The 24,635-nt window shown below is 37.1% G+C and overlaps 1 protein-coding gene and 1 long non-coding RNA gene across 5 annotated transcripts in view; one reads left to right on the top strand and one right to left on the bottom strand.

Moving 5' to 3' along the window:
• Positions 1–2,052: 2,052 nt before the first annotated feature.
• The window catches only part of SUCLA2 (succinate-CoA ligase ADP-forming subunit beta), a 95,969-nt gene continuing 73,386 nt past the window's right edge, over positions 2,053–24,635 (bottom strand). For all 4 annotated transcript variants that reach the window (XM_016925284.4, XM_016925283.3, XM_016925286.4 and 1 more), the window contains 5 exons: positions 13,712–13,873; positions 13,456–13,598; positions 8,839–8,959; positions 8,298–8,386; positions 2,053–2,842 (listed from right to left, as the gene is read on the bottom strand). In XM_016925284.4, the coding sequence (XP_016780773.1) occupies positions 2,768–2,842; positions 8,298–8,386; positions 8,839–8,959; positions 13,456–13,598; positions 13,712–13,873 (590 nt within the window). In that variant the 3' untranslated portion in view covers positions 2,053–2,767. The remainder of the gene's footprint in view (positions 2,843–8,297; positions 8,387–8,838; positions 8,960–13,455; positions 13,599–13,711; positions 13,874–24,635) is intronic.
• On the top strand, positions 5,401–22,481 carry LOC107967909 (uncharacterized). The gene is made up of 5 exons (XR_001708718.3): positions 5,401–5,490; positions 7,486–7,624; positions 14,870–14,934; positions 15,161–16,887; positions 21,501–22,481. It is a non-coding gene; the product is annotated as an uncharacterized LOC107967909 (long non-coding RNA).

A 24,635-nucleotide genomic window follows, 5' to 3' on the forward strand; every position in this document is an offset into this window, starting at 1 on the left:
CTTTAAAAAGTAAAAACTAAATGACTGGACTTCTAATTATCACAAGTTTTGTTTTTTTTTAAGATGGAGTTTTGCTCTTTGTTGCCCAGGCTGGAGTGCTGTGGCATGATCTCGGCTCACTTCAACCTCCGCCTGCCTCCCAGGTTCAAGCGATTCTCCTCTCTCAGCTTCCCAAGTAGCTAGGATTACAGGCGCCCGCCACCACGTCTGGCTAATTTTTGTATTTTTAGTAGAGACAGGGTTTAACCATGTTGGCCAGGCTGGTCTCAAACTCCTGACTTCAGGTGATCCACCCACCTCGGCCTCCCAAAGTGCTGGGATTACAGGCGTGAGCCACCGCACCTGGCTACAATTTTAAATGGTTTATGGCTCTGATACTCTGTGTCATATATATGTAAACTACCAAATATATATTTGGCTAAAAATACATATTTTGTTTTCTACATATAAATTCTCTCACATATTTTTGTTCTCTTCCCTTACTAAATAAACTTCACTGATAAGAAAAGAGCTAAGTAAACTGAGGGACACTAGCATTAAAACTTACTCTAAGGCAGAAAGACTGCTTGATGCCAGCCTGGGCAATGTAGCAGGACCCCATCTCTATAAAAAATAAATTAGCTGGGCATGTTGGCATGCACATGTAGTCCCAGCTACAAAAGGAGGCTGAGGCAGGACGATCACTTGAACCCAGGAGATTGAAACTGCAGTAAGTCATGATTGTGCCACTGCACTCCAGCCTGGTTGACAGACTGAGATCCTGTCTCAAAAAAACAAAAAACAAAAGAAGCCCTCATATAGCTAGTAAGTAGTGGATCCAGATTCAAAGAAGACAGTCTACTGTCAAAGTCTGTGCTCATCATCACTACATTATGCTGCCTCTCATACTGTATACATCTGATCACACTTTAAGAACATCACAATAGGTAGAAGTTCTTAAATCCATCAGTATGGTTAAATAGTCTACTGCTTGGTCAACATTTCCTTCCATGGCATTAGTTAACTACCAAGTTTTATGCAGTGAGCAAAAGGTCAATATGTATATAAACACACACACATATATTTACATATATGGACAAAAAGAACCATGTGACTACAATCTGTCTAAAAATATCCACCTGTTACCATATAAAACATCATACAGACTTTGGGAGGCCGAGGCGGGCAGATCACGAGATCAGGAGATCAAGACCATCCTGGCTAACTCGGTGAAACCCTGCCTCTACTAAAAATACAAAAAATGAGCTGGGTGTGGTGGCAGGCGCCTGTAGTCCCAGCTACTCGGGAGGCTGAGGCAGGAGAATGGTGTGAACCCCGGAGACAGAGCTTGCAGTGAGCTGAGATCGTGCAACAGCACTCCAGCCTGGGCAACAGAGCGAGACTCCGTCTCAAAACAAAAACAAAAACATCATACAAATTTAGACATGTCCAAGACCAAAAAATATACTCAGCTTCTCTCTTCCTCAGTAAAATAGTTAAGAAAAGGCTTTGAAGTTAGGCATCTTGGATTCAATTCTCCCCTCTGTTTCCTTTAGAGGATATACTAGATGGCATACACATAAATAGCAGACTTCCAGTGAACTATCTATCTATAAGTAGCTGTATAATATGTATGGTTGGCTGGGTGCAGTAGTTCATACATGTAATCTCAACATTTTGGGAGGCAAAGGCAGGAGGATTGCTTGAGCCCAGGAGTAAGAGACCAGCCTAAGCAACATAGTGATACCCTGTCTCTACCAAAAAAAACAAAAATCAAAAACAAAAAAAAAAACACATATGGTAGTACGTGCCTGTAGTCCCTGCTACTTAGGAGGCTCAGGTGGGAGGACTGCTTGAGCCCAGGAGGCAGAGGTTGCAGTGAGCATGATCATACCACTGCACTCCAGCTTGGGTGACAGAGTGAGACCCTGACTCAAAAAAAAAAAACAAATCACTGTCATGGCAAGTATATGATCTACGAATTGGTGCTTAGACCTCTATACTGCAATAACGAACAAATCAACTTCTACTGTGTTTACTTCAAAACAAGCAAACAAAAGCCATGAACCCAAATCATACTGGGAGATTTTTATTAACTTAAATTGACATTCTTAATTTTGTCTATAAGTCCTTGGTATATATGCCTTTATTTGAAACAAACCTACAGGTGTTTCTTAATATGACAGAATCATGAAGACTTGCAGTTAATCAGTGTTTCCTAATGATTAAAACAATGTTCAAATAATTACAAAGTTACTTCATCAAAATACTTAGAAGAATATTCTGAGGAGTGTTTGAAAGCTCTGTTTATAAATAGTGATTGATACATTTATTATGTATTTGGTGCTGAAGATAAACACTTTTTACATAAAACACTGTTTTAATATACTGCTCTACTAATGAGGCTAGTTATTAGATATACTGTATTTTAACACTAAAGAATAAAGCTTTATCTTCGTATTTATCTTATTTATAGGACTCTTATCAATGAAGAACTTTGTATCCAACAATAATAAACTGGCAAATTGCAAGTTACGTTTTGTAGGAGAAGCAAAAAAGACTGGCTGCGACGAAAGAAAGAAGATAACTGCATTATACATGCTTCGTACAAACAGTCCATTCTGAATGGTACAATTAAATGCAGACCAAATCCTTTTAAATGTTTGTGTGCCTAGATGGCAATTACAATCTCCACACACTAAAAAGAAAAAGAACAATAACACAGAACACAGTATTCTTAATGATTATAGCACATTTAACACCTTCAGCCATCCACTGGGTTTTCAGATCATATTGGCAACTGAAATTTCACATCCACATGTGCTTGCTTCGCTAAGGTCACTATTTCAGAGAGCTTTACAACCTAAAAGAAAAGAATGAAGAATTTTCACAAAAAGGTAAATTCAGAACTACAGGTCAGTGCAAAATTAATGTACACTCAATTTTTTCCATTTAAAACATCTGGACTATTCTGACATTGCTATAAATCACATTACGTTCTTATAAGCAAATGACATTCTCAAAGGATAATCAAGTCTGACACTCTTCATAGCCCAAACTTCAATTAAATACTTTCTGATTAAGATGTTATACCACCTGCTAGGATTATACATATGTATTACATAAGATTATATATGTGTGTATAAAATGTGTGTGTGTGTGTATGTATGTGTGTGTGTGTATATATATATATAATATTCTAAATTTTATCTTAAAGACAGAAACAGTGAGTGTCTTTGTTGGATACTCCACAACTCAAAGCACATCTAAGTAAAAATTTGTTATGAAATAAGTATACAATCTTAACTTAAAATATTGGGATAGAAGTTTGGGTCTAGTAGTTAGTATTTTACTTTTTGTCAGTAAGTTAACAATTGCTAACCTGAGTTCCAATTCTCTCCACAATCTGTCTAAAAATATCCACCAGTTACCATACAAAACATCATACAAATTTAGACATGTCTAAGACCAAAAAAACAAACTCAGCTTCTCTCTTCCTCAGTAAATTAGTTAAGAAAAGGCTTTGAAGTTAGATATCTTGGATTCAAATCCCCCCTCTGATGCTTATGACATATAACCTTGAATAAGTTAACTTATCTAGCCTGTTTCTTCATCTATAAAAATGGAAATTTTATCACCAAACTCATATTAAATGAGATAATCCTTGAAGAAAACAGCTTAGCATTGCATGCACAGCAAATACTCAATAAACAGTAGTAACTGCTAATATCATCATCTCATTCAATATTATTATTGTTATGACTTCTATAATCTCCCAGTCAATAAAAACACTGTAGCCATAACTTAAATCAACTGTTCACTTTTACCTCTCATGATCTATTTGATCAAGGTCCTACTGGTTCTTCTCCTTCTTTTCATGTCCTCCAAGCTTTTCTTAAGTTTTCATTCCAAAAAAGTGCGCTTTCAGAGACAAGTTATAACCTATTTATTACCTTCACCTTTTCTCATATCTAAGTATTGCACTAGATGGACTCCTACTATCTCTCCCCTTTTCCCTTCAATATATCCCACATCTCAAAGTCAAAATAGGCTTTCTGAAATACTTTCTCCTACTATTCCCTTGCTCAAATTCTTTATTTTTAATTCAGGTTTAAGTTTAAATTCTTCTGTCTCCAAACTGGAGTTAAATTTTATTTACTAGTAACTACTTTCCCAAAGAAGGACATAAGACTTTTATTATTTTTGTGAAATGACATCACATTAACTCAGTAAATTCAAGAGTCTGGCCAAGTGTGGGGGCTCATGCTTGTAATCCCAGCACTTTGGAAGGCTGAGGTGGGAGGATCATATGAGGTCTGGAGTTCGAGACCAGCCTGGTCAACATGGCAAAACCCTATCTCTACTAAAAATACAAGGCTGGGCGCAGTGGCTCACACCTGAATCCCAGCACTTTGGGAGGCCGAGGCAGGTGGATCACAAAGTCAGGAGTTCAAGACCAGCCTGACCAACATGGTGAAACCGCATCTCTACTAAAAATACATAATTAGCCAGGCATGGTGGTACATGCCTGTAATCCCAGCTGCTTGGGAGGCTGAGGCAGGAGGATCGCTTGAACCTGGGAGATGGAGGTTGCAGTGAGCCGAGATCACACCACTGCACTCCAGCCTGGGCAACAAGACCAAAACTCTGTCTTAAAAAAAAAAAAAAAAAATTAGCTGGGCGTGGTGGCACACACCTGTAGTCTCAGCTACTCAGAAGGCTGAGACACAAGAATTGCTTAAACCCAGGAGGCAAAGGTTACAGTGAGCTGAGATCACGCCACTGTACTCCAGCCTAGGTGACAGAGCAAGACTCAATCTCAAAAAAAAAAAAATCAAGAGTCTACTATTGATTAAGCTATAGAGCCCAAAGAGTGTTCGAGTGTTCAATGAAATGTCCATAAACATAATGGAAGGGAAGACAAAAAATTCTCATCTCTCTGTATCTACTATGAAGTGTTCTCTGATACACATTATTGTTAAGTAAAAGAAACAAATTATAGATTACCATTAATCTAAAGTGGGAAAAGGGAGACACACACACACACACACACACACACACACACACACACACACACACACACAAAGTCCCCCCCTTATCCAATTTCACTTTCTACAGTTTCAGTTATAACCTGCAGTCAACTGTGGTCCAAAAATTTTAAATGAGAAATTCCAGAAATAAAAAAGTCATTAAGTTTTAAACTGTGTGTTGTTCTGAGAAGTGTGATGAAATCTTGCACCATCCTGCTCCAAGTGGAATGTGAACCATCTCTTTGCCCAGCGTATCCATGCTGTATAAACTACTCTTTCATTAGTCATCAACATTATCTGCTCTTGACATCCAACCATCAACATCATGGCTCAATGATCCAGGATGAACCAAAGCAGATGTTTCTCCTTCTGTTACATCATTAGGTCAGTAGTAGCCTAACACTATGTCACAATGCCTTCATCATTCACCTCAGTTCATCTCACCAAGTAAGCATTTTATCATCTCATTATCACCACAAAGGTGAGTACAGAACAATAAGATATTTTGAGAGACCACATTCACATTTATCACGGTATATTGTTATAATTGTTCTACTTTATTATTAGTTGTTGTTAATCTGTTACTATGTCTAATACATAAACTTTATCAAAGGGATATATGTATAGGAAGAAGCACAGTATATACAGGTTTGGAACTATCTGTGATTCAGGCACCCACTGGGGGTCTTGCAACACATTCCCTGCAGATAAGGGGGGACTACTGCACACATATATATAGTTATATACATACAATTAGCTTATGTTTTTAAGAAGTGGAAAGATAAACCAAAACTTTCTTAAAAAAAAAAAAAAAAAAAAGGTAAAAAGGTTGCCTGTTGGGGAAGAAGGAAAGAGGGAAATATATAAAAGCTAGATTCCCTGATAATACCTTGTTCTATACTTTCCACTTTGGAATCATGTAAATACAAAATAAAAAACAAAAGGTTGTGTTTTTTTTTTTTTAAAGCAATCCCTTTAAAAACAATGAAACTATATTAAGTTGAGACAAAACACACAGAGAATTATTTCACATGAATTTTAAAATCCACTAAGTTGTGGGACATACCCTAAAGGACAGAAAGAAATGCAGATATAATTGCTTTCAGTAATCAGACTGTTGGTATTCTTATTATAAAATTGTCATATCTGTACTAAGGGACAAAGCAAATGAATAATTATGATAGTATGGCATGAACGAAGGCACAAACAGATGTCAGATAAGAAAAAAAAATCTATACTCCTGGACTTGCATTGAAAATATCAGTATGAACTCAAGTATTACCTCTTTAAAAAATACATGTTTTCTCAGACTTGCCACTTAAAAAGCTCAGAAACAATAATCAACCCAGTATCTATGAATACTCATAAGGCCCAAATTGTGCTCTCTAAATACCATTTGGCCCATTCAAGTTCTGACTCAAGAAACATAAAGATGAGCCTGAAACATTTTATCATACCAGATAGAGGGCTTCTCAGAAGGATGCAACAGTTAACCTGAAGAGAGGTTCCCAAAGACCAAAGGTTGGACAATTTCAATCACAACTTACATGAACTGAACTACATCAAATGTTTAAGTCATAAGTTCAAAACAGTATGCCAGCGGAACACACATGTGTATGCATGTGTATGCACACACACACAATACACACACACACACACACACCTGAAAACAAAAAGTAAACAAAATACAAAAAAAAAACAAAAAAAAGCCTAGGTCACCTTTATTGGACATAATAGAACAAACATTATTTTGAAAATTGGTCAATAAAGGCAAACAATCAGGTAATTATCCTACTTTTCCTATGCAAAATGTACTCCATGGTAACAAATGGTTGACACGTGGAAGTATTACTTTTTAGAAGCATTACATATAATAAGTGAAGAATGACAGAATTACAATAGCACCGCTTTGCAACACAAACAAAATACTGGATCTAAGCTATGATGTCAATGGCTAGTAATACCACAAAAAGATTAACATTGTATATGTTTTGATGAAATTAAACAACACCTACTATGAAATATTCTTGTTCCCTGCTCCCCAAAATCAAATATGAATATGGTCAAGCCTACAGATTGAACTCCCAGTTTACAGGAAATACACAGGGCAGAGAACACAGAGAGGGCAGAGAACTCAGTAAATGAATGACAGCCTAAAGATGCAACCATTAAAATCCAGACTATGAGAAACTTAACAAGACCATCAACCTGGATTTTTCAACAAATAAACCACAGAAAATACTTTTCTTTTTAAAAGGGGAAACCAACAGATTAAGAAACTTACTGACATATTAACCAACTACAATGCAGAGACTTATTCTGACCCTTACAAAGAACTTAAACAAAAGATATGAGAGACTCAGAAATTTCAACAATGACTGTATTTTTATAAAACATAACCATAATACCATTACCCCACCTAAAACAAGTAACAGTAATTCTTTTATACCATTATCGATACCTTTATCTTTTACAGATGCATGATGAAATGTATGAAATGATATAATGTCTGGGATTTGCTTGAAAATAATCACAGCTGTGGGAGGAAGTAAGAATACAGACAAAACAACAAACAAGATTGGGCAGGAGCTGACCGTTGTTTAAGATGATCACAGGTATAAGACGTTCTGACAAAGATTCTCTCCTTGACCAAACTCTCTTTTGTTTTTTCAATATATATTTATCGAATATATAGATAGATACACACACATACATACATATGCGTGCATGTGTGTGTGTGTGCGTGTGTGTGAAGATAGGGTCTCCTTATGTTGCCCAGGCTAGTCTCAAACTCCTGGACTCAAGCAATCCTCCTGCCTCAGCCTCCCAAAGGCTACTCTGAACTCTCTTCTCAACTTGGCCCTAACTTTTGGACTTCTGTATTTGTCCCTGCATAGTCCAATTTTACCAAGAATCTTGCTTTAGTCAGTTTAGCCAGGATCCTCCCTTACCCATAATGTATCCTTTTAGTAATTTTTCATCCACTGCCCCCACCCTCTTCCTTGGTTATAAATTCCCACTTTTCCTTGCTGTATTTGGAGTTGGGCCCAATCTTTCTCCCCTACTGCAAAACTCCACTGCAGTAGTCTCTATGCTTATTGCAACAGTCCCTCTGAATAAAGTCTGCCTTAACATCTTTCAGCAAGAGTCATGAATAATCGTTTTCTTTAACCATTCATTACACTCATAATATTTAGCTGAAACACAAATTATTAGCTGTATTAATAATTAGGTTCATTTTAGAATCTGTGTTTATAAATCCTCCTTAGATGAACATGGCCAATTTACCATTCTAGCAGCTTCATCCAAGTCATCACAAGCAAGTATTTTAAGTCCACTGTCCGCTATCAGTGCCTTAGCATCATCGACTCGTGTACCTGTAAATGATTTATGCAAATATAAATGTTTTAAATACACACAAAAGCATTTTAAAATGTTTGCCAAAACATGGTACAAGAATGAAACCTCAACAGAGGAGACTTCCATTATTTAGTATAAACGCTTCTAAACCAAAGAAAACACTGTAAAAGCCCAGGTTATCTTATAAAATATTTTGCCTTACAATAATTCTGACTTGCTTAGTAATTCAGGCAAGTCAGAATTCAAGACAAATCACAACAAATAAAAAGTGTATCAAATTATACCAAGCAAAAGTATAAGCATTTTGCCCCAATGTTAAAATGTTTTAAAAACTATAGTTTTAATTTCATATTGTATAATGCTTTCAAAGACACAGCTATTTAAAAACTATGTTTTAACAAACTCAACTCCATGGAAATGTGAACTTTTAAAGAATTAGGAACAACTGCAAGATATCTTTTATACTCACCTTGTAACCGTACCACAACAGGTATTTTAATTTCCAAGTCTTTTACTGCCATGACTATACCCTGTGCAATAACATCACAGCGCATGATTCCTCCAAAAATGTTGACCAGAATAGCCAGTACCTATGAATAAAGTGTTCTGCTAGATTAAAATTTAAAAGAAATTTAAGTTCTTTTCCCGAAAAAATACTAGTATATGTGCTTCATGATAAACATTAACTTGATAGAAAGATTTTCAGACCAAACCACCATACCCTCTTCTAGCTCTCTTTATTGAAGTCTATGTAGTCCACTGCCCACCAGAACTTATTTCCACCTCCTTGGGTAATTTCAACACCTAGTTCACATTTCCTTCTCTACTATATCCCATATGAACAAGACCATCTAATTCCATTTACTTTCTCCTGTTAAATTTGGCCATTCACCAACTGACTACCCCCAGATCATACTGTAAGATAGTCCCATGTGCAAGATCTCCAATTTAGTGTTTGTCACCTATCATTTCCTCATTTATCCCTGTAGGAAAAGGGCGTGTTGTGTGGCAAGAGTAACACCATCTTGAAGCAAAACTGTCATAATGACTAATGTTTGACTCCTGCAGAGCAAGGCCTTCTGCAGCAAGGTCAAGAAACACTGCCTGTAACATAGATAACCCTTATAAAGAAACAATGCCTGTAGCATAAATGACAACACATAAAGATGTTTACCTAACTTCCTCAATGGGCACAAGTTTGACAAGAGGGTCTGAGATGTGACCAGCTGCGCAAGTGTTACCAAGAAAAAAAGCTCACTATATAAAGGATAATTTCTGGAGGGCTAGTGTGGGGATCCACCATCTCACAGCCACCCAAGCCATAGCTTCTGTTTCTAAGTCCCTGTATAAATTTAGTTTCTTTCTGAGAACTGGATTTGCCAGCCTCTTTCTTTGGCCTCTCAGATCCCCTGGCCTCTGGGGGTACATGTGCATAGACCTGCTCACTGCAAAACAATCCCCATCAATGTATCAACGTTTTACACAAACCAGGCCCTAAGAATCACCCAGCTTCTCCTGTATGGCCCTCTCTTGGGTACATTTCACATCCAAATCTCAGGACCTGTTTGGGTCAGCATTCTTTCAACATCACAATGATAGTTCTGAATCAGTGTTCTCCTATCCTTTCCAAATAATCTCTCTTTTTTTAAAAAAAGAGGTTTAGTTCACTCAGCTATACCAGGGCTTCTCAAACAATGAGATTAAAATGCATTGTAGATACACCAAAATATCGTTCCCCTCAATTCTTGGGGCAGCTAGTAATGTTCTGGGGCAGCAGGAGCCTCAGGGCCAGTGGACTCTGACTACAAGCAATCTTCTCCATCTACCTCCAAGGCCCCATTGAAATATCTTCTGTGAATGCCATGACATGAAAAGGGGTGAGACACACTGAGCTATACTATACATTCTTTACCTTACCACTATTATTCCCAGACCTTTAAGAAATGAAGCTCTGGAATTCATAATAGACTAGAACTCATAGCAGCCTTTGGCATCTCTCATCTCTCTCCCTCTCACCTCATTCTGGATAGTTTCCATATTCACCATCAGGCACCATCTAACACTCCAGCCTTAAAGTTCTTGGATCTTTACTCTACCAAGCCACTTTCACCTGTAGTCAATTTAAACGAATTACTACCATGGATAAATCCTGGACTAGGCCAGAACGAGTGTCTCTAGAATATTAAATGTATAAATCTCATTCTCTGCTCAACCTCCTTCCCCTTTCACTTTAATGCCTTTCTCCTCTAGCTCTATCAAACACAATCTTTTCCTCTTAAAAGCCTCTAGTCCCTCAATCCCTCTCTAATCTTCTACTCTATTAGCTCTCAATGGAACTGACTTTCTTCACTATAGAGCCTGGGACATATGGCTAAGCAATTCAGTGTCACTGCCACTTGCATGCTCAATTCTGTCATACCTATTCCTCTGCCATCCTACTTCAAACAATGCATCTTTGGATGATTCCAGCCATAGCTTATTCAGGGAAAAGTAAAAAAGTAAAAACTGAAAACAAAACTGGAAACACTAGCATAACCTGAAGAGCAATAAAATAATAATTCATCAGCAATCCTCAACTTAGTAGTCGGCCTCATATCTTTAACTCTCTTCATAAGCCTATCCCATGCAAGCTCTCTAACTTTTAGCATACAACCTTCCTTTCTTTAGTGGCACCTCAGGAAAGGAGTAACTACCTTTCCAAAGCTAACCTGGCCAGATAATTATCTCCATCTATTTACTATATAGTATTTCCTCCAGGTCTTCACCCCTCTAGCTACATTCACTCTCTTTATTTTCAAATCTCTTCTCTTCCTCCAACTAGAAAGAGCTCATCTTCTTGATCTTCTAAACAAGCAAGAAAACATACACCACAAAACTCTCCTCAGTCCTACTGCCTTCGACTGATAGCACTGCATCCCTTCCATGCGTTTGTAAAAAAAAAAAAAAAAAAGTCCTGGAAGAGTAATCTCTCCTGGATATCTCTATTCCCTCAATTCCTCATCAAATCAATCCATTACAATCTGTCCTATGCCCCCATCTCTTCTACTATTCTTACGAAGGTTCCCACTCACCTCTTTCAGTTCTTACTCTGTCTGAATAGTCCTACAACATTTGACATTGTTTCCCAATGCCTTACTTCTCAAAACTCTTCACCTTGGTCCTTCGATGTCACCACTCTCTCCCCATCTGTTCCCATCTCTGTCATTTGTTCTCTGTTTTTTATTTGGGTTTTCCTTCTCTATTCAACCCTTCAACAAAAATGGAGGGGCCAGGTTCCATTCTTGGTTCCTCATCTCACTTGCACGGATCACCTCACCAACTCCTAAGACTTCAACTTTTCTCCACTATAGGAAGTACAATATCTTTTCAACGAACTGTCTACTAGATATAGTCACCACAATCCAAACTTGACATTCATTCTGAAATACCTATTCCTCGACTTTGCCTCTGACAGCATGAAAGGCATCACCACCCAATGATTCTCCCCAGCCCAAAGTCCTAATGTTAACTTAACCAACCCTTCTACGAGGCTCCCAGAAAAGAAGAAAAAAATGAATTTAATGACCCTATCTCAGAAATGCCTCTAATTTGTTCTTACTGATATTGCCTTTGTCAGGGATCTCTTCCATGACAAGAGAATTCATAATGAATGAATTCTCTTGTGTATGTGCTGGGGTAGGGAGTTAAAATCCAAACTCCTTAACTATAGATAATAGGGATCTTCACAAATGTAGTCACAATTTGCCAACATTATCTCTTATCATTTATCCCAATAATGCCATATTCTTACACATAAGCATCTTACCACCCCATGAACATAATGGCCCTCTCTGGATTCTATGTCTTTGTACATTTTCTTCCTCTTGCCCTCATTTAATTTTCAAGACAGCTTAAGGTATCATCCATTCAGTGAAGGCCACCCTGATTCTCCCAGTTTTTGCCTCTGTCTTCTGTTCTTCCACAGCACTATTTTCTGTCAATCACCCCAGTAAAACTATAAGTAACTTAAGAGAAGGGCCCATGTATTTCCAAGTCCAAGCATAGTGACCATCACAAAATATATGGCCACTTCAATGCTATCCACATTGACACCCTGGGTTTCCATTCTGTTTCCAACTCTGACGCCCATCATGTCAGTCCCCTACACTGTAACTCTTCATATACTTTTCTCCATTCTTGCACCTGGGCCCTAAAAGCCATGCTTAGAAAAATAAACAACTAGAATTCTAATTCTAGTTGTAAGTACTCAACTCAATTCTAGTAGTAAGTACTCAACAGTTAGATAATTAGATTGTTTTTAATACTCTGCTTCTCGAGTTTAAGTCAAAAGAAGCTATAGAAATATAATTCCAATAAAATGTTTACTTGTTTTAGTAATTACTAAACAAGGGAAATAATGCACATTTTACATCTCATTTTAGTTTAATCCTCCTTGCAAAATTAATAAATATGGAAAATAAGGCTGTAGGCTCAAAGGAAAAGGCATTGAAATAAATTTATATTTTAAAGAATTCTACAGTCTAACACCACAAATAAAAATATACATTGTCAGCAGCATCATCAATAATAAATATTGATTAATGACCTACATATGTACTGGGTATTATACCAGACACTACGAGAAGCAACAATTAGTAAGATATGATCCCTATCAGTGAAGAATTCTCGGTCTAAATCCAGTAAGAATAGTTCCACAGAGATTATCTTTTTTGTAAGCCTTACAAAATCTACATTGGCCACACAACAGATACACTCCTTAACAAATATCTAGTGATTAATAATATATATGTCTTTTGAATTATGATACTTCACATCCCTTGTACTTTGATAATCATTAATAAACACAGTTCTAAATTATGGCACATCTATAACGACAGATTACACAAACATTAAAAATGAGTGTTTCAGAAGATTCTCTTGGTGAATTGCAAAAATCTTCAAGATATGATAGCAAAAAAAGACTCAAAATATATATTAAAAGACATATATATGAATTCTAAATTCTAAAACATAAAAATATACATTTTTATAAGTATTTATTTTATATATTCACATGACATAAAAATATATCAAGCCCTGCCCTTACCTTTTTATCTGAAGTGATAAGCTTAAATGCTTCTGTTACTTGATGGACTGTAGCACCACCACCAACATCAAGGAAGTTGGCTGGAGTCCCTCCATGAAGTTTTATTATATCCATTGTGGCCATAGCCAAACCAGCACCATTTACTATATAGGGGAAAATGATTTGTATAAGCAACAAACACAGATAAAATAAATTAAACTTAGTAAATCCAAATTAAACTTAGTGAATCCAATTCTAACATAAAAACACATGGTACCTAGGCAGCCTATATTTCCATCGAGGCCAATGTAGTTGAGATTTGCCTTAGCAGCATCTTTGTCCCTTTCATCTTCCTGGGTCCAGTCCTGTAGATCAAAGATTTTCTTTTGGCGATAGGCTGAATTAGAGTCAAAATTGATCTTTGCATCCATACACAATACTTTGAAGGGAAAAAGAGAAAAATGACCTTAATTTCAAGACAGATACAATGAAGTATCAAATAATCAAATGGTCTTTCATTTAGGGAAAAGACACATTTTAATTTTGTTACTTAATGAAAATATTTCAATTTATGTTCACTATGAATTCAAACTGTTCTTTAAAAAAGAATATTTGGGAATTAAAACTGCCCCATCAAAGTTATTGGGTCTACATCCATGCTATGCACTACATAAAGAAAAAGAAAACCTCAAAAATATTTTAAATTATTTAAAAATTGTCAAAAATTAACTATCCTTGTTCCTAGCTAACCCCATCACTTGGGCCCCATATCCCATCCCCTCTCCTCTACTCAAAAATAATGTTCCAGCAATTCCGTCTCCCCTACATCATAAATCTGCCTCCCCCACCCCTTACCTTTCTATTGGCTAAATCTTGCCGACTTGCTAAAACAGTTTTATTTCCTCACCTTAATAAAAAGAAAAAAAAATCTTTTAACTCCTATTTCCCCCTTACTCTTTACTACATAACAACTCCTTGAAGATTTGTCTAATTAAAAGAAGGGTCTCAGAACAAGGGTTTCTGGGGGAAAAAAAGAAATAGAGGGGTGAGCAAACTATGGCCAGATTCGGCCTGTGCCTGTTTTTATTTTTATTTTTTTGAGACAGGGTCTCGTTCTCACACCCAGACTAGAGTGCAGTGGCATGCTCTCAGCTCACTTCAACCTCCACCTCCCAGGTTCAAGCAATTCTCATGCCTCAGCCTTCCGAGTAGCTGGGAATACAGGCATGCACCACAACACACAGCTAATTTTTGTAGTTTTAGTAGAGATAGGGTTTTGCCATGTTGGCCAGGCTGGTCTCGAATTGCTGACCTCAAGTAATCCACCCGCCTCAGCCTCTCAAAATGCTGAGATTAAAAGTGTGAGCAACTGAGCCCAACTTGTGCCTGTTTTCAAATGGCCTGTAAGCTAAGAATGGATTTTATACTTTTAAAGGATTATGAAGACAAAAGGGGAAAAGAAAGAGAAGAAGAAGAAGCAAAACAGCAGCATCAAAAACTGTATGTGATCCATAAAGCCTAAAATACTTATTAAATGCCAACCCCTGTGCTTAAACTCCTTGTACCAAATTTTTTTCCTGCCATTCTCTCTTATACCCACTCTAATCAGGCTTTTACTTCCAGCACTCTACCAAAATGGCTCTTAACAAAGGTCACCTCTCTGACTTCACCTTTCAGTACTCTACCCCTTCCTCACTCCAATCTAACCATAACATTCTCCTTGCAGCTCCTGAAAAGATACAGAGTTGAAAGAAGCAAGCAATTTCAGCTGCTGCCCAACACAGGAGAAAAAGTTTGGAGCCCAGCTAAGTTAAGTACCATTAATACCAAAAGTCAATATGATTTCAGAGGAAGATAATAGAATTCAGTCTTTACACCATAGCTCCCAAAATGCACAGTATAAGAGTCAAACTTACTAGATCCATAATGAAACGGGGAAATGTGACCACTAGTAAAGAGAAAAAACAGTCAACTGAAACCAAACCCACAGTAACCCACATTTAGAATAATCAGAAGACTATTATAAACTTTTTAAAACATGTTTAAGGATTTAAGAGAAAATATGGTCATAATAAATGAACACACAGGTAATCTAAGCAGAGAATAAAACAAGGGAACAACATGGAAAATCCAGAATTAAAAAGTATAATATCTGAAATAAAAAATTCACTGGATGAACTTAACAGCAGACTGGTGATGGGTCAGTGAACCTGAAGACAAAGAGAAATTATCAAATCTGCAGACGAAAAAAAAAGAAAAAAGAAACTGCACCTCAGTGACCTCTTGGACAATATCAAGAAGTCTAATGTGAAACTGGAAGAAAAGGAGAATGGGACAGGAAAAAAGTGATGAAAGAAAAATATATCAAGCCAAGATTCTATATCCAGTGAAAATATACTTCAAAAGAAGGACAGAATAAAGACATTTGCAGAATAATGGAAACAATATTCATCACTAGCAGACCTGTGCTAAGAGAAATGCTACAGAAAGTTCTTCAGGCTCAAGGGATGTAACGTGGAAATCTGAATCTAAAGTAGTAAATGTCAAGAAGGGGCAGTTTTGTCCCACAGGGGACATCAGGAAATGTCTGGAGGCATTTTTGTTTGTCACAAATGGAGGTTGCTACGGGCACCTGAATGCTACTGGATAAACATCCTGTTAAACATCCGACCAAGCACAGGACAGCCTCCCATAACAACAACAAAAAAATCAACCTACCCTAAAATGTCAATAGTGCCAATGTTGGTAAATCTTCATCTATGGGTAGGAAAGAACAAAAATATATGAGCAAATTGAAACCAACCCAATAGTCCCACAGACTGTTCTTTTGGATAAACAGTGAAATTGATCTTTCTGGTCTTAAAGCTTGAAGCTTACATTTGTTTTATCTCAGTTCCTTCCTCAGGAAGGGACCTTCATGGCTCTCAAAAAAATGTGTCAAAGAACTGAAACTCACCAGATCACCACATCCAGACAATGAGACTAGACTCTGGACCTCTCATTCATCATGATTGCTTCCTTGACCCTCCCTAGTTCCTATTTTCTTACACATTGTTACATTTTTTTCCTTGCTATATAAACCCCGAGTTTTAGCCAGTCAGGGAGATGGATTTGGGACTGAGCTCCGATCTCCTCAGCTGCAGCACCCGATTAAAGCCTTATTCCTTGGCAATACTTGTCTCAGTAATTGGCTTTCTGTGTGGCGAGCAGCAGGACCTAGACCAAACCCCTAGTGATTCCGTAACAGATTTTGGTTAGTTGACAGGGAACATGTTGCTTGTGACTCAGCTGATGTGGGCAGGGAGTCTCAGAAGCCATCCTAAGCAGCTGCCCACCCAATTTTGGCTGAAGGTGAGTGTCAGTCTCTCTCTGGCCCCACCACAGCCGGCCCCAACCACATTCCTGATTGCCTCACTAGAACTGCCTTTGAAACTTGACATTGCATCAATATAGGTAAGTGTCCTTTATGGGCCTAGACATAAGGATTTGCTCCTCTCATTTTGGGAAATCTTTAAAGAATTTTCATTTGTAGGTTGAACAAGCCCAAATGACTGAGAGAGGGAAGCACCCTAACTGTTTCAGTAAGAACATTCTTGGAGGTTTTTCTGTAATTGTGTGTTGTGTCTGGGGAAGTTAGTGTCCTTTGTGGGTACCGGACAGTTGGATCAGCTCCTCTCAATTTGGGAAATTCCTAAGAAATTTTTGTTTGCAGTTGACCAAGCCCAACTAATAGAGAGAGGAAGCACCTCAAGTGTGTCAGTTTGGACACTTTTGGGGCTTGTTGCTGTAGCAGCTGGATAGTGTTTGGGTGATTGTGTGTGTTTTATATAGTCATGAGAAATTAGGATTTGGTAAAATGATACACTTTTACAATACTGTTTGGTTCCAGTGTTGTTTGGAATCTGGAGTTTGCTGCTGAATGAAAAAGTGGGATGGAGTTGTGTGTTACCCAGACTTTTGTGCTGCTATGCTAAACAGGGTTGAGCCTGGTTAGTATGTGATCAGTTCTCCTTTGCTGATGTTTGGCCCCAGTGTTCTTTGGAGTCTGGGGAGGTTTGGCCTTTAGAAAATCAAACTGCCATGAAAACTGCTTTACCCAAAGTTTTGGTTCACAGCTTTCAGTGAATTACCTATTGGAGTAAACAAAGTGTAACCATGTAAAATCAGTGAGTTAGTATTGCTATCTCATGGCTAGAGTTCCAAGGTAAACACTACAGGATTTTTATTTGTGTGTGTGTATACATACATGTCTAGATGTGTTTATTTGTATGTACACTTATTGTTATATGTTGTGTCTACCAAATTGGCTTATAAGTAAAAGAGCACTCATAAATTAAGTCCAAGCAATTTTTAAGTTCATGTGAGTTAAGTAAATCTTTACTAAACACGCTAGCTTTAAAATAATTAGTAAAATGAAAGTAGCAATGTCCTCAGAATTGTCAGCATACATTTTTGCCTGGATTTTATATTTGTCTCTGGTAGATATTTTGAGGTGTCAGGGTTTGGCATAGAAGGTTATAAAACTATAAACCCAGCCAAAACAAAATGATCTTTGTGCAAATTTTTTGAAAAGACTAATTAAGTTATTGGTTTAATGAAAATAGTTATTCGTGAAAATGCCTATGTAGTTAACTTTAAAGTTCTTATTTCAGTGAATGACTGATATTCATAGATTATAAAATGGTTAATAAGGAAATAACTTTAAATGATGGCATCTAATATGTTTTCAGAAGTAATCTAGATAAACTGTTTAAAATGAAAGAACTGAATACTTGTAATTGGGATAAATGTTTTAGGTAAACTTCTTGTGTAATTTAAAATTTTGAAATTATTTTTGATGCTGATTGGATATCTGGGTCATTTCCAGTTAAGAAAGGGTTGTGATATAGGGAAATATGTTTCTAAAAATTGTGGAACTGTTCTCATCTATAAAATGCTAATATAGTTCAGGATTGCTTTCTAGGGTTTCACTAACATTTAAGGTTACTAAGGATAAGAAATAATATATAATTCTGTTTAAAAAATGTGCCCCAAAAAATGTGTTATGAGAAAAATAGTAATTTTGTTTAATTCAGAAGTTATCTAAAAGTTAATTCAAATTATGGGCTTGAAAAAGTTTTTTATGAAACAAGGTAGTAAGGAAACAAGTGGGGGAGAAAGGTATGAAAAAAATTATGTATATGATGATCATGTATTTTTGGTAAGGAAGGTTATAAAGATAATAATTTTGTATGTGAAAAGATCTTGTATGGTAAATTGCTGTCCTGGAGTAAAATGATGTTATTTAAACAAATAAGAAAGAAGGGAGAGGGAGAAGGAGGAGGGAGAAGGAGGAGGAGGGGGAGGAGGAGGGGCAGAGGAGGAGGGGCGGAGGAGGAGAGGCGGAGGAGGAGGGGGGAAGGGGAAGAGGAGGAGGAGGAGGAGGAGGAGGAGGAAAATCTGGGACTGATCGGAAAGCCCAGGAGAAGGAGGACGAGGAGGAAGAGGAAAAAAATCTGGTACTGATTGGAAAGCCCAGGCATGTCATGGATGGTCTGTGTAAGTCACATGTAGCTTTTCTGGTTTTCCAGTGTATAGTCTATCTTCATGCACAAAAAGAGAAAACAGAACACAGAAGAGTTTAGATAATAGATCCTTTAAAACCTGAGAACGAGAGAAATTTGGCTAATTAACATTTCATAGTTAAAGCTCTTAGTCTTGATGAAGGTAAAATAAGAAATACTGTAAAGAAATGCATCAGCAATTTAGCAATTCTTAATAGTTAAGCATGAAGCCAGATCTAGTGTGGACCCATATTTCACATACATGCTTGCATTGCTTCACACTATGTTAGCTGTTTTGCATGGATACTGCTGGAGTATTTACTGGTCATGGGCCTAGAGTGAATTTCTTGATTGCACAAGATGTATGGTGATATTGGTGGACTTAAGGTTATTGAATTGTGTACCAGGAATAAAATATTCATCATGTGGTTTTTTTGGGAGGTTCTGGGTAACACTGTAGCCTCCAGGGTAGACTGAGTAGGGGAAAGACTGAGGGCTGGGTTTCCTGTTTGTTTTTTGCTTCTAATTTTCATTTGTTTGCTGTTGTTCTCCTGTGGGTTTTGCTTGTGTATACATATATATAAAACCGTAAACTTTTTAAGTTTCTAATGGAAAGCTTTTATTTGGTTCTACAATTTGCCCTATTTATCTAAAGTTCCTAAGCTACTGTGGTCAAACCTTTAAAAACTGATAGAGGACACCAGCCATTTAAAATTTGGTGGATTTTGCTTACCTCTAATGATCTAAAGAACTACAAGAGCTTTAAGATTTCTGGCACACACACAAAAATAATAATAAAAGACAAGTTCTGAACAGTACATTATATATTCTGTTATTTGGAAAAAGTAGGTGAGAATAAAAATGTTTAAATGTTTATATCCAAGATAATTCAATTCAATCAATAATTTAATGAAGAAAAACTGTGATGTGGGTACAAAGTTTTAATGTTCAGAAAAGACTGGCCCTGTCATTAAGGAAATTATATTTATTAGGTTTTCTCCTCAAACTAATTTAGTTGTGTTGACCATTATTAAAATTAAGTGACATTCATTTGAATTAAGTAGTTAAAAAAAAAAAAAGACTTTCTAGTGACTTTTGATCCCAAGATGTTTATCAATGATGGGCTTTCATGTGTACTTGTGAACAGAATATGTGCAGGTGTCGCACTGGTTTGAAGATGAACACTCATAATGAACTGCTTTTATGAGACACAGGGCCAGAAGTTAAAATGATTCAATCCCTCTAGGCCCAGGGATCACTGCGGAAGAGGTAGCCATGTAAGACTGTAAAGCTGTAAAGGCCGATTTTGAGGGATAAGGTCAGAGTTTTTCTATAAATTAAACATTAATACCAAAAGCACACTGATGCAAGGCCAGCATCTGGGTCTATGTGTTAGAAGAACATGGTTTTCTTGGAGCACTGATATGCTCTTTAAAAAGAAAATTGGGACCAGTTATTAAAAGTTTATGGAAATCTTACCTTATGGTCAAACTGATTAAAATTAGATAGATTTGTTTATACAGTTTTATTAACTTTAATAATATATCATATAAAGGAAAATTTTGGTTTTTGCTTTTGAACAAAATGTTTGTGTAATATTAAGAAATAAAAGATTTTGTTTACCTTCTGAGTAAGTTGCAAAGAGAAAATGGAGGGGGAGGGGCCAGACAGGTTTAGTTGGCATGCTATCTTTATTACATCTTATTGCTTAGGAAAATTAGTCTCCTCTCTATGAAAAAGTAAATGTTTTTGTATAATTTTGGCTAAATGAATGACATTTTACAGTGACTTTGTGATTCTATTTTGTGATAACAAGTGTCTTAAAACTTTGATATTTGGCAAACTTTCTATAAGCAAAATTTCAAGATCGAAATTCAGTCTTTTTGACCTCAAACCAATTTTTTTGGATATTAGGTTCCCTGACGTCCAAGAGAGATATATTAGGCTTATTAGGCTTGTTATGTTAGAATTATACAGGAAGCATTATCAAATGTGAGGTAGTATTTAACTGTCTTTGGGTTATATTTATTTAGATATGTTGTTAATATGCATTCCAGGATTGTATGACATTCCTGAAATTCTGATGTGTCTTAATATATGTTGTCAGTAGTAATTATGATTATGTTAAATTGTTGTATGCCACACAAGTAACCAAATATCCTTATCAACTGTGTCTTTATGACTGTCTTATGACTTTCAACATCCACAATTGATATATTGCTTTTAATCTCCTCTAAAAGTGACTTATAATCACCTATGGTCCAGGGCTTGCTTCTTTGGAGGAGTTCATGAAAAGGATTCTTTAATGCAGGTTTCTAAAAACTTTGGAGTTTGTGCCCCTGGATTAGAGAGACCTTTCAGGACTCTAATTAAAGAGCTGATGTGTTTATAAACATTGCTAACCCAATATGAAGCAGAGCAGGAGTTCATTGCATGGACTGAAATAATGAAGACTGAAATAATTTTTATGGCTTTTTTTGTTTGAAATATTGATGACTCTTTTGTTTGTTTTTTGTTTTTCAGAGTCTGGAGAATATGTTCCTTTTGAGCTATATATAGCCTTGATATATACTTTAAGTGTATTGAGTAGAGGATACTTTTATAAGTAGAATTTGAGGCATATTTCTCTCTCTGCCTAATTTCTCCAGAATTTGGAAACTGTGAATATTCTTAATTCATGGAAAATGTGTTTGTTTGCATACATTTAATAAAAACCTGTTTTCTTTTGTAATGGGACACAGCCAGAGGAACTGGCTATTTTCCTAGGACTTTGACTCAAATGACCTTGTGAAATGTTCCAGCAAAGCCAATTTGGAAGAATCTATGGGCAATGATTCTTGTCGCACTGTGTGCGGGTAATCAGGCCAAGTATATGGGACTGAAGATTATTTTGCAGGTAGATTGGTAGAAGCTTATTTTGCAGGTAGATCCTGCTGTGGTTTGTCTTTGGTGGAAGTGGTACGCCAGAGAGAGAAATACTATGTGTCAGAAGAAACTCTCTATTAGATGAACCTTTGATTCCTGGGTGGCTACATAGTCACCTATGGTATGGAGCTGCCTATGACACCCTTCCTCAGCATGAAGCAGCCAGAAAGACCAATGACTGGATTCCTCATGATTGAGGAACTGATAAATAGAAAGGGAAGACTGAAACTGACCCAACAGTCCCATAGACTGTTCTTTTGGATAAACACAGAAATTGACCTTTCTGGTCTTAAAGCTTAAAACTTTCGAGTTTTTCCTCAGGAAGGGACCTTGGGACCTCTCAAAAAAATGTATCGAAGAACTGCAACTCACCAGATCACCACATCCAGACAATGAGACTCTTACCACGTATTCATCATGACTGCTTCCTTGCCCCTCCCTAGTTCTTGTTTTCTTACACATTGTTACGTTTCTTCCCTGCCATATAAACCCCTGGTTTTAGTCAGTCAGGGAGACAGATTTGAGACTGAGATCCTATCTCCTCAGCTGCAGCACCCAATTAAACCCTTCTTCTTTGGCAATACTTCTCAGTGATTGACTTTCTGTGCAGCAGGACCTTGACCAAACCCCTGGTGTTTTGGTAACGAAAGGAATAACTATATTGAAGCTAATAAAAGCCATTTATGTAAATGTTGAATAAGAAAATTATAAACATAGAAAGTGGTAAAACTAGAATGAACCTTGAAGAACTCAAGTGGAATTAGAGTTATCAGTATAAATTTGGAGATTTTTAAAAACACAGATAGAAGGCCAGGTGCAATGGCTCACGCCTGTAATCCCAGCACTTTGGGAGGCTGAAGCAGGCGGATCACCTGAGGTCAAGAGTTTGAGACCAGCCTGGCTAACATGGAGAAACACCATCTCTACTAAAAATACAAAAAAGTAGCCAGGCATGGTGGCACGTGCCTGTAATCCCAGCTACTCGGGGGACCGAGACAGGAGAATTGCCTGAACCCGGGAGGCGGAGGTTGCAGTGAGCTGAGATCATGCCACTGCACTCCAGCCTAGGCAACAGAACGAGCCTCTGTCCCAAAACAAACAACCAAACAAAAAAGACATAAATATAGGTGTGTTTTTATGTACGTGTACAAACATATACATACACATAGACACACACATACTTCTTGGTTCTGTTTGCTGAAAAGGCCTAGAAGCAATGACAAGATTAGCAATATGCATTAAGTAGTATGTCTATCTTGGTACCTATTAATAAATATTGTTTTCCACAAAAAGAAGCCAGGGTCCTTTGGAGAAAAGGTGGATTGCCGAACTGTGACAAGGAAAACTGAAGATAATCCTGGAATATCTTGTTGCACAAAATGTAAAAGGCTTGCTCAAATAAAAATATGGGCATATCAAAAGGACAAAGGGAGGACTTACAGTCACACAAACCTTGCAAATGTTTGTAGCAGCTTGTTGGTAATAGCAAACTACTGGAAATAACCCAAATATCCTTCAAAGTGTAAATGGCTGAATGAAATCAGGTACTTCTATACAGTGGAATGCTACTCAGCAATGAAAAAGAAAAAGATGCAACAACCTGGATAGACCTCAAAGGCATTATGTATAGTAAAAAGGTCAACCTTAAAAGGTTATATATTATATGATTGCATTTATGTAACATTCTCAAAATAAAAAAAAAACTATAGAGGATGAAGAATAGACTAGTGATTTCCAGGGCACAGGGACAGGGTAGGAAAGAATTGGTAGACGATGTGAATGCAAAGAGGTCTCCTGTGTTGATGGAATAGTCTGTATCTTGATTGTGGTAGTGGCTACTCAAATCTATGTATGGAATAAATTAAATAAAATTATACATATACACACAAATAACTGCAGGTTTAAAATGTTAAAAAAAATGGTGAAAACTAAGTAAAATATTTAGTCTAGCTAACAGTAATGAACCAATGTCAACTAACTGTTTGTGTATATACAGCTAAATAAGATGTCATCATTGGGCCAGGCGTGGTGGCTCAAGCCTGTAATCCCAGCACTTTGGGAGGCCGAGGTGGGCGGATCACAAGGTCAGGAGATCGAGACCATCCTGGCTAACACGGTGAAACCCCGTCTCTACTAAAAATACAAAAAATTAGCCAGGCGTGGTGGCGGGCACCTGTAGTCCCAACTGCTTGGGAGGCTGAGGCAAGAGAATGGCGTGAACCTGGGAGGTGGAGCTTGCAGTGAGCTGAGATCACGCTACTGCACTCCAGCCTGGGTGACAGAGCAAGACCCCATCTCAAAAAAAAAAAAATGTCATCATTGGGTGAAGGGCATGCAAGACTATTAATTTAACAACCTCCTGAAAGTCTGTATTTGTTTCAATATTGTAAGTTAAATTATAATTTTATTTATAATTTTTCATTTATTTTAAAAAAAAAAAAAGAGGCCACAGGAGCAAGCCTGAAAGTGGCCTCTGCTGGCCAAATCTGGGACAGTCTGCGTAACAAAATAAGGATTAAAATGGATAACTCATTGATTAAATAATGGATGAGCCCATCCTGATACAAACGAATGGGGCAGAAGAGAAAGCTCTTCTGTATAATACAAAGCCAACTAGTAAATATAGAGGGAATTATGTAGTTAGAAAATCATCAGCAGATGCCAAAACTAATGGGTAAAAGTTTGACAAGGAATATAATATTTTCCCACAAATTTCATAGTAATTACAACGGG

This window comes from Pan troglodytes, chromosome 14, assembly GCF_028858775.2.
Source record: "Pan troglodytes isolate AG18354 chromosome 14, NHGRI_mPanTro3-v2.0_pri, whole genome shotgun sequence".
NCBI lineage: Eukaryota > Metazoa > Chordata > Mammalia > Primates > Hominidae > Pan > Pan troglodytes.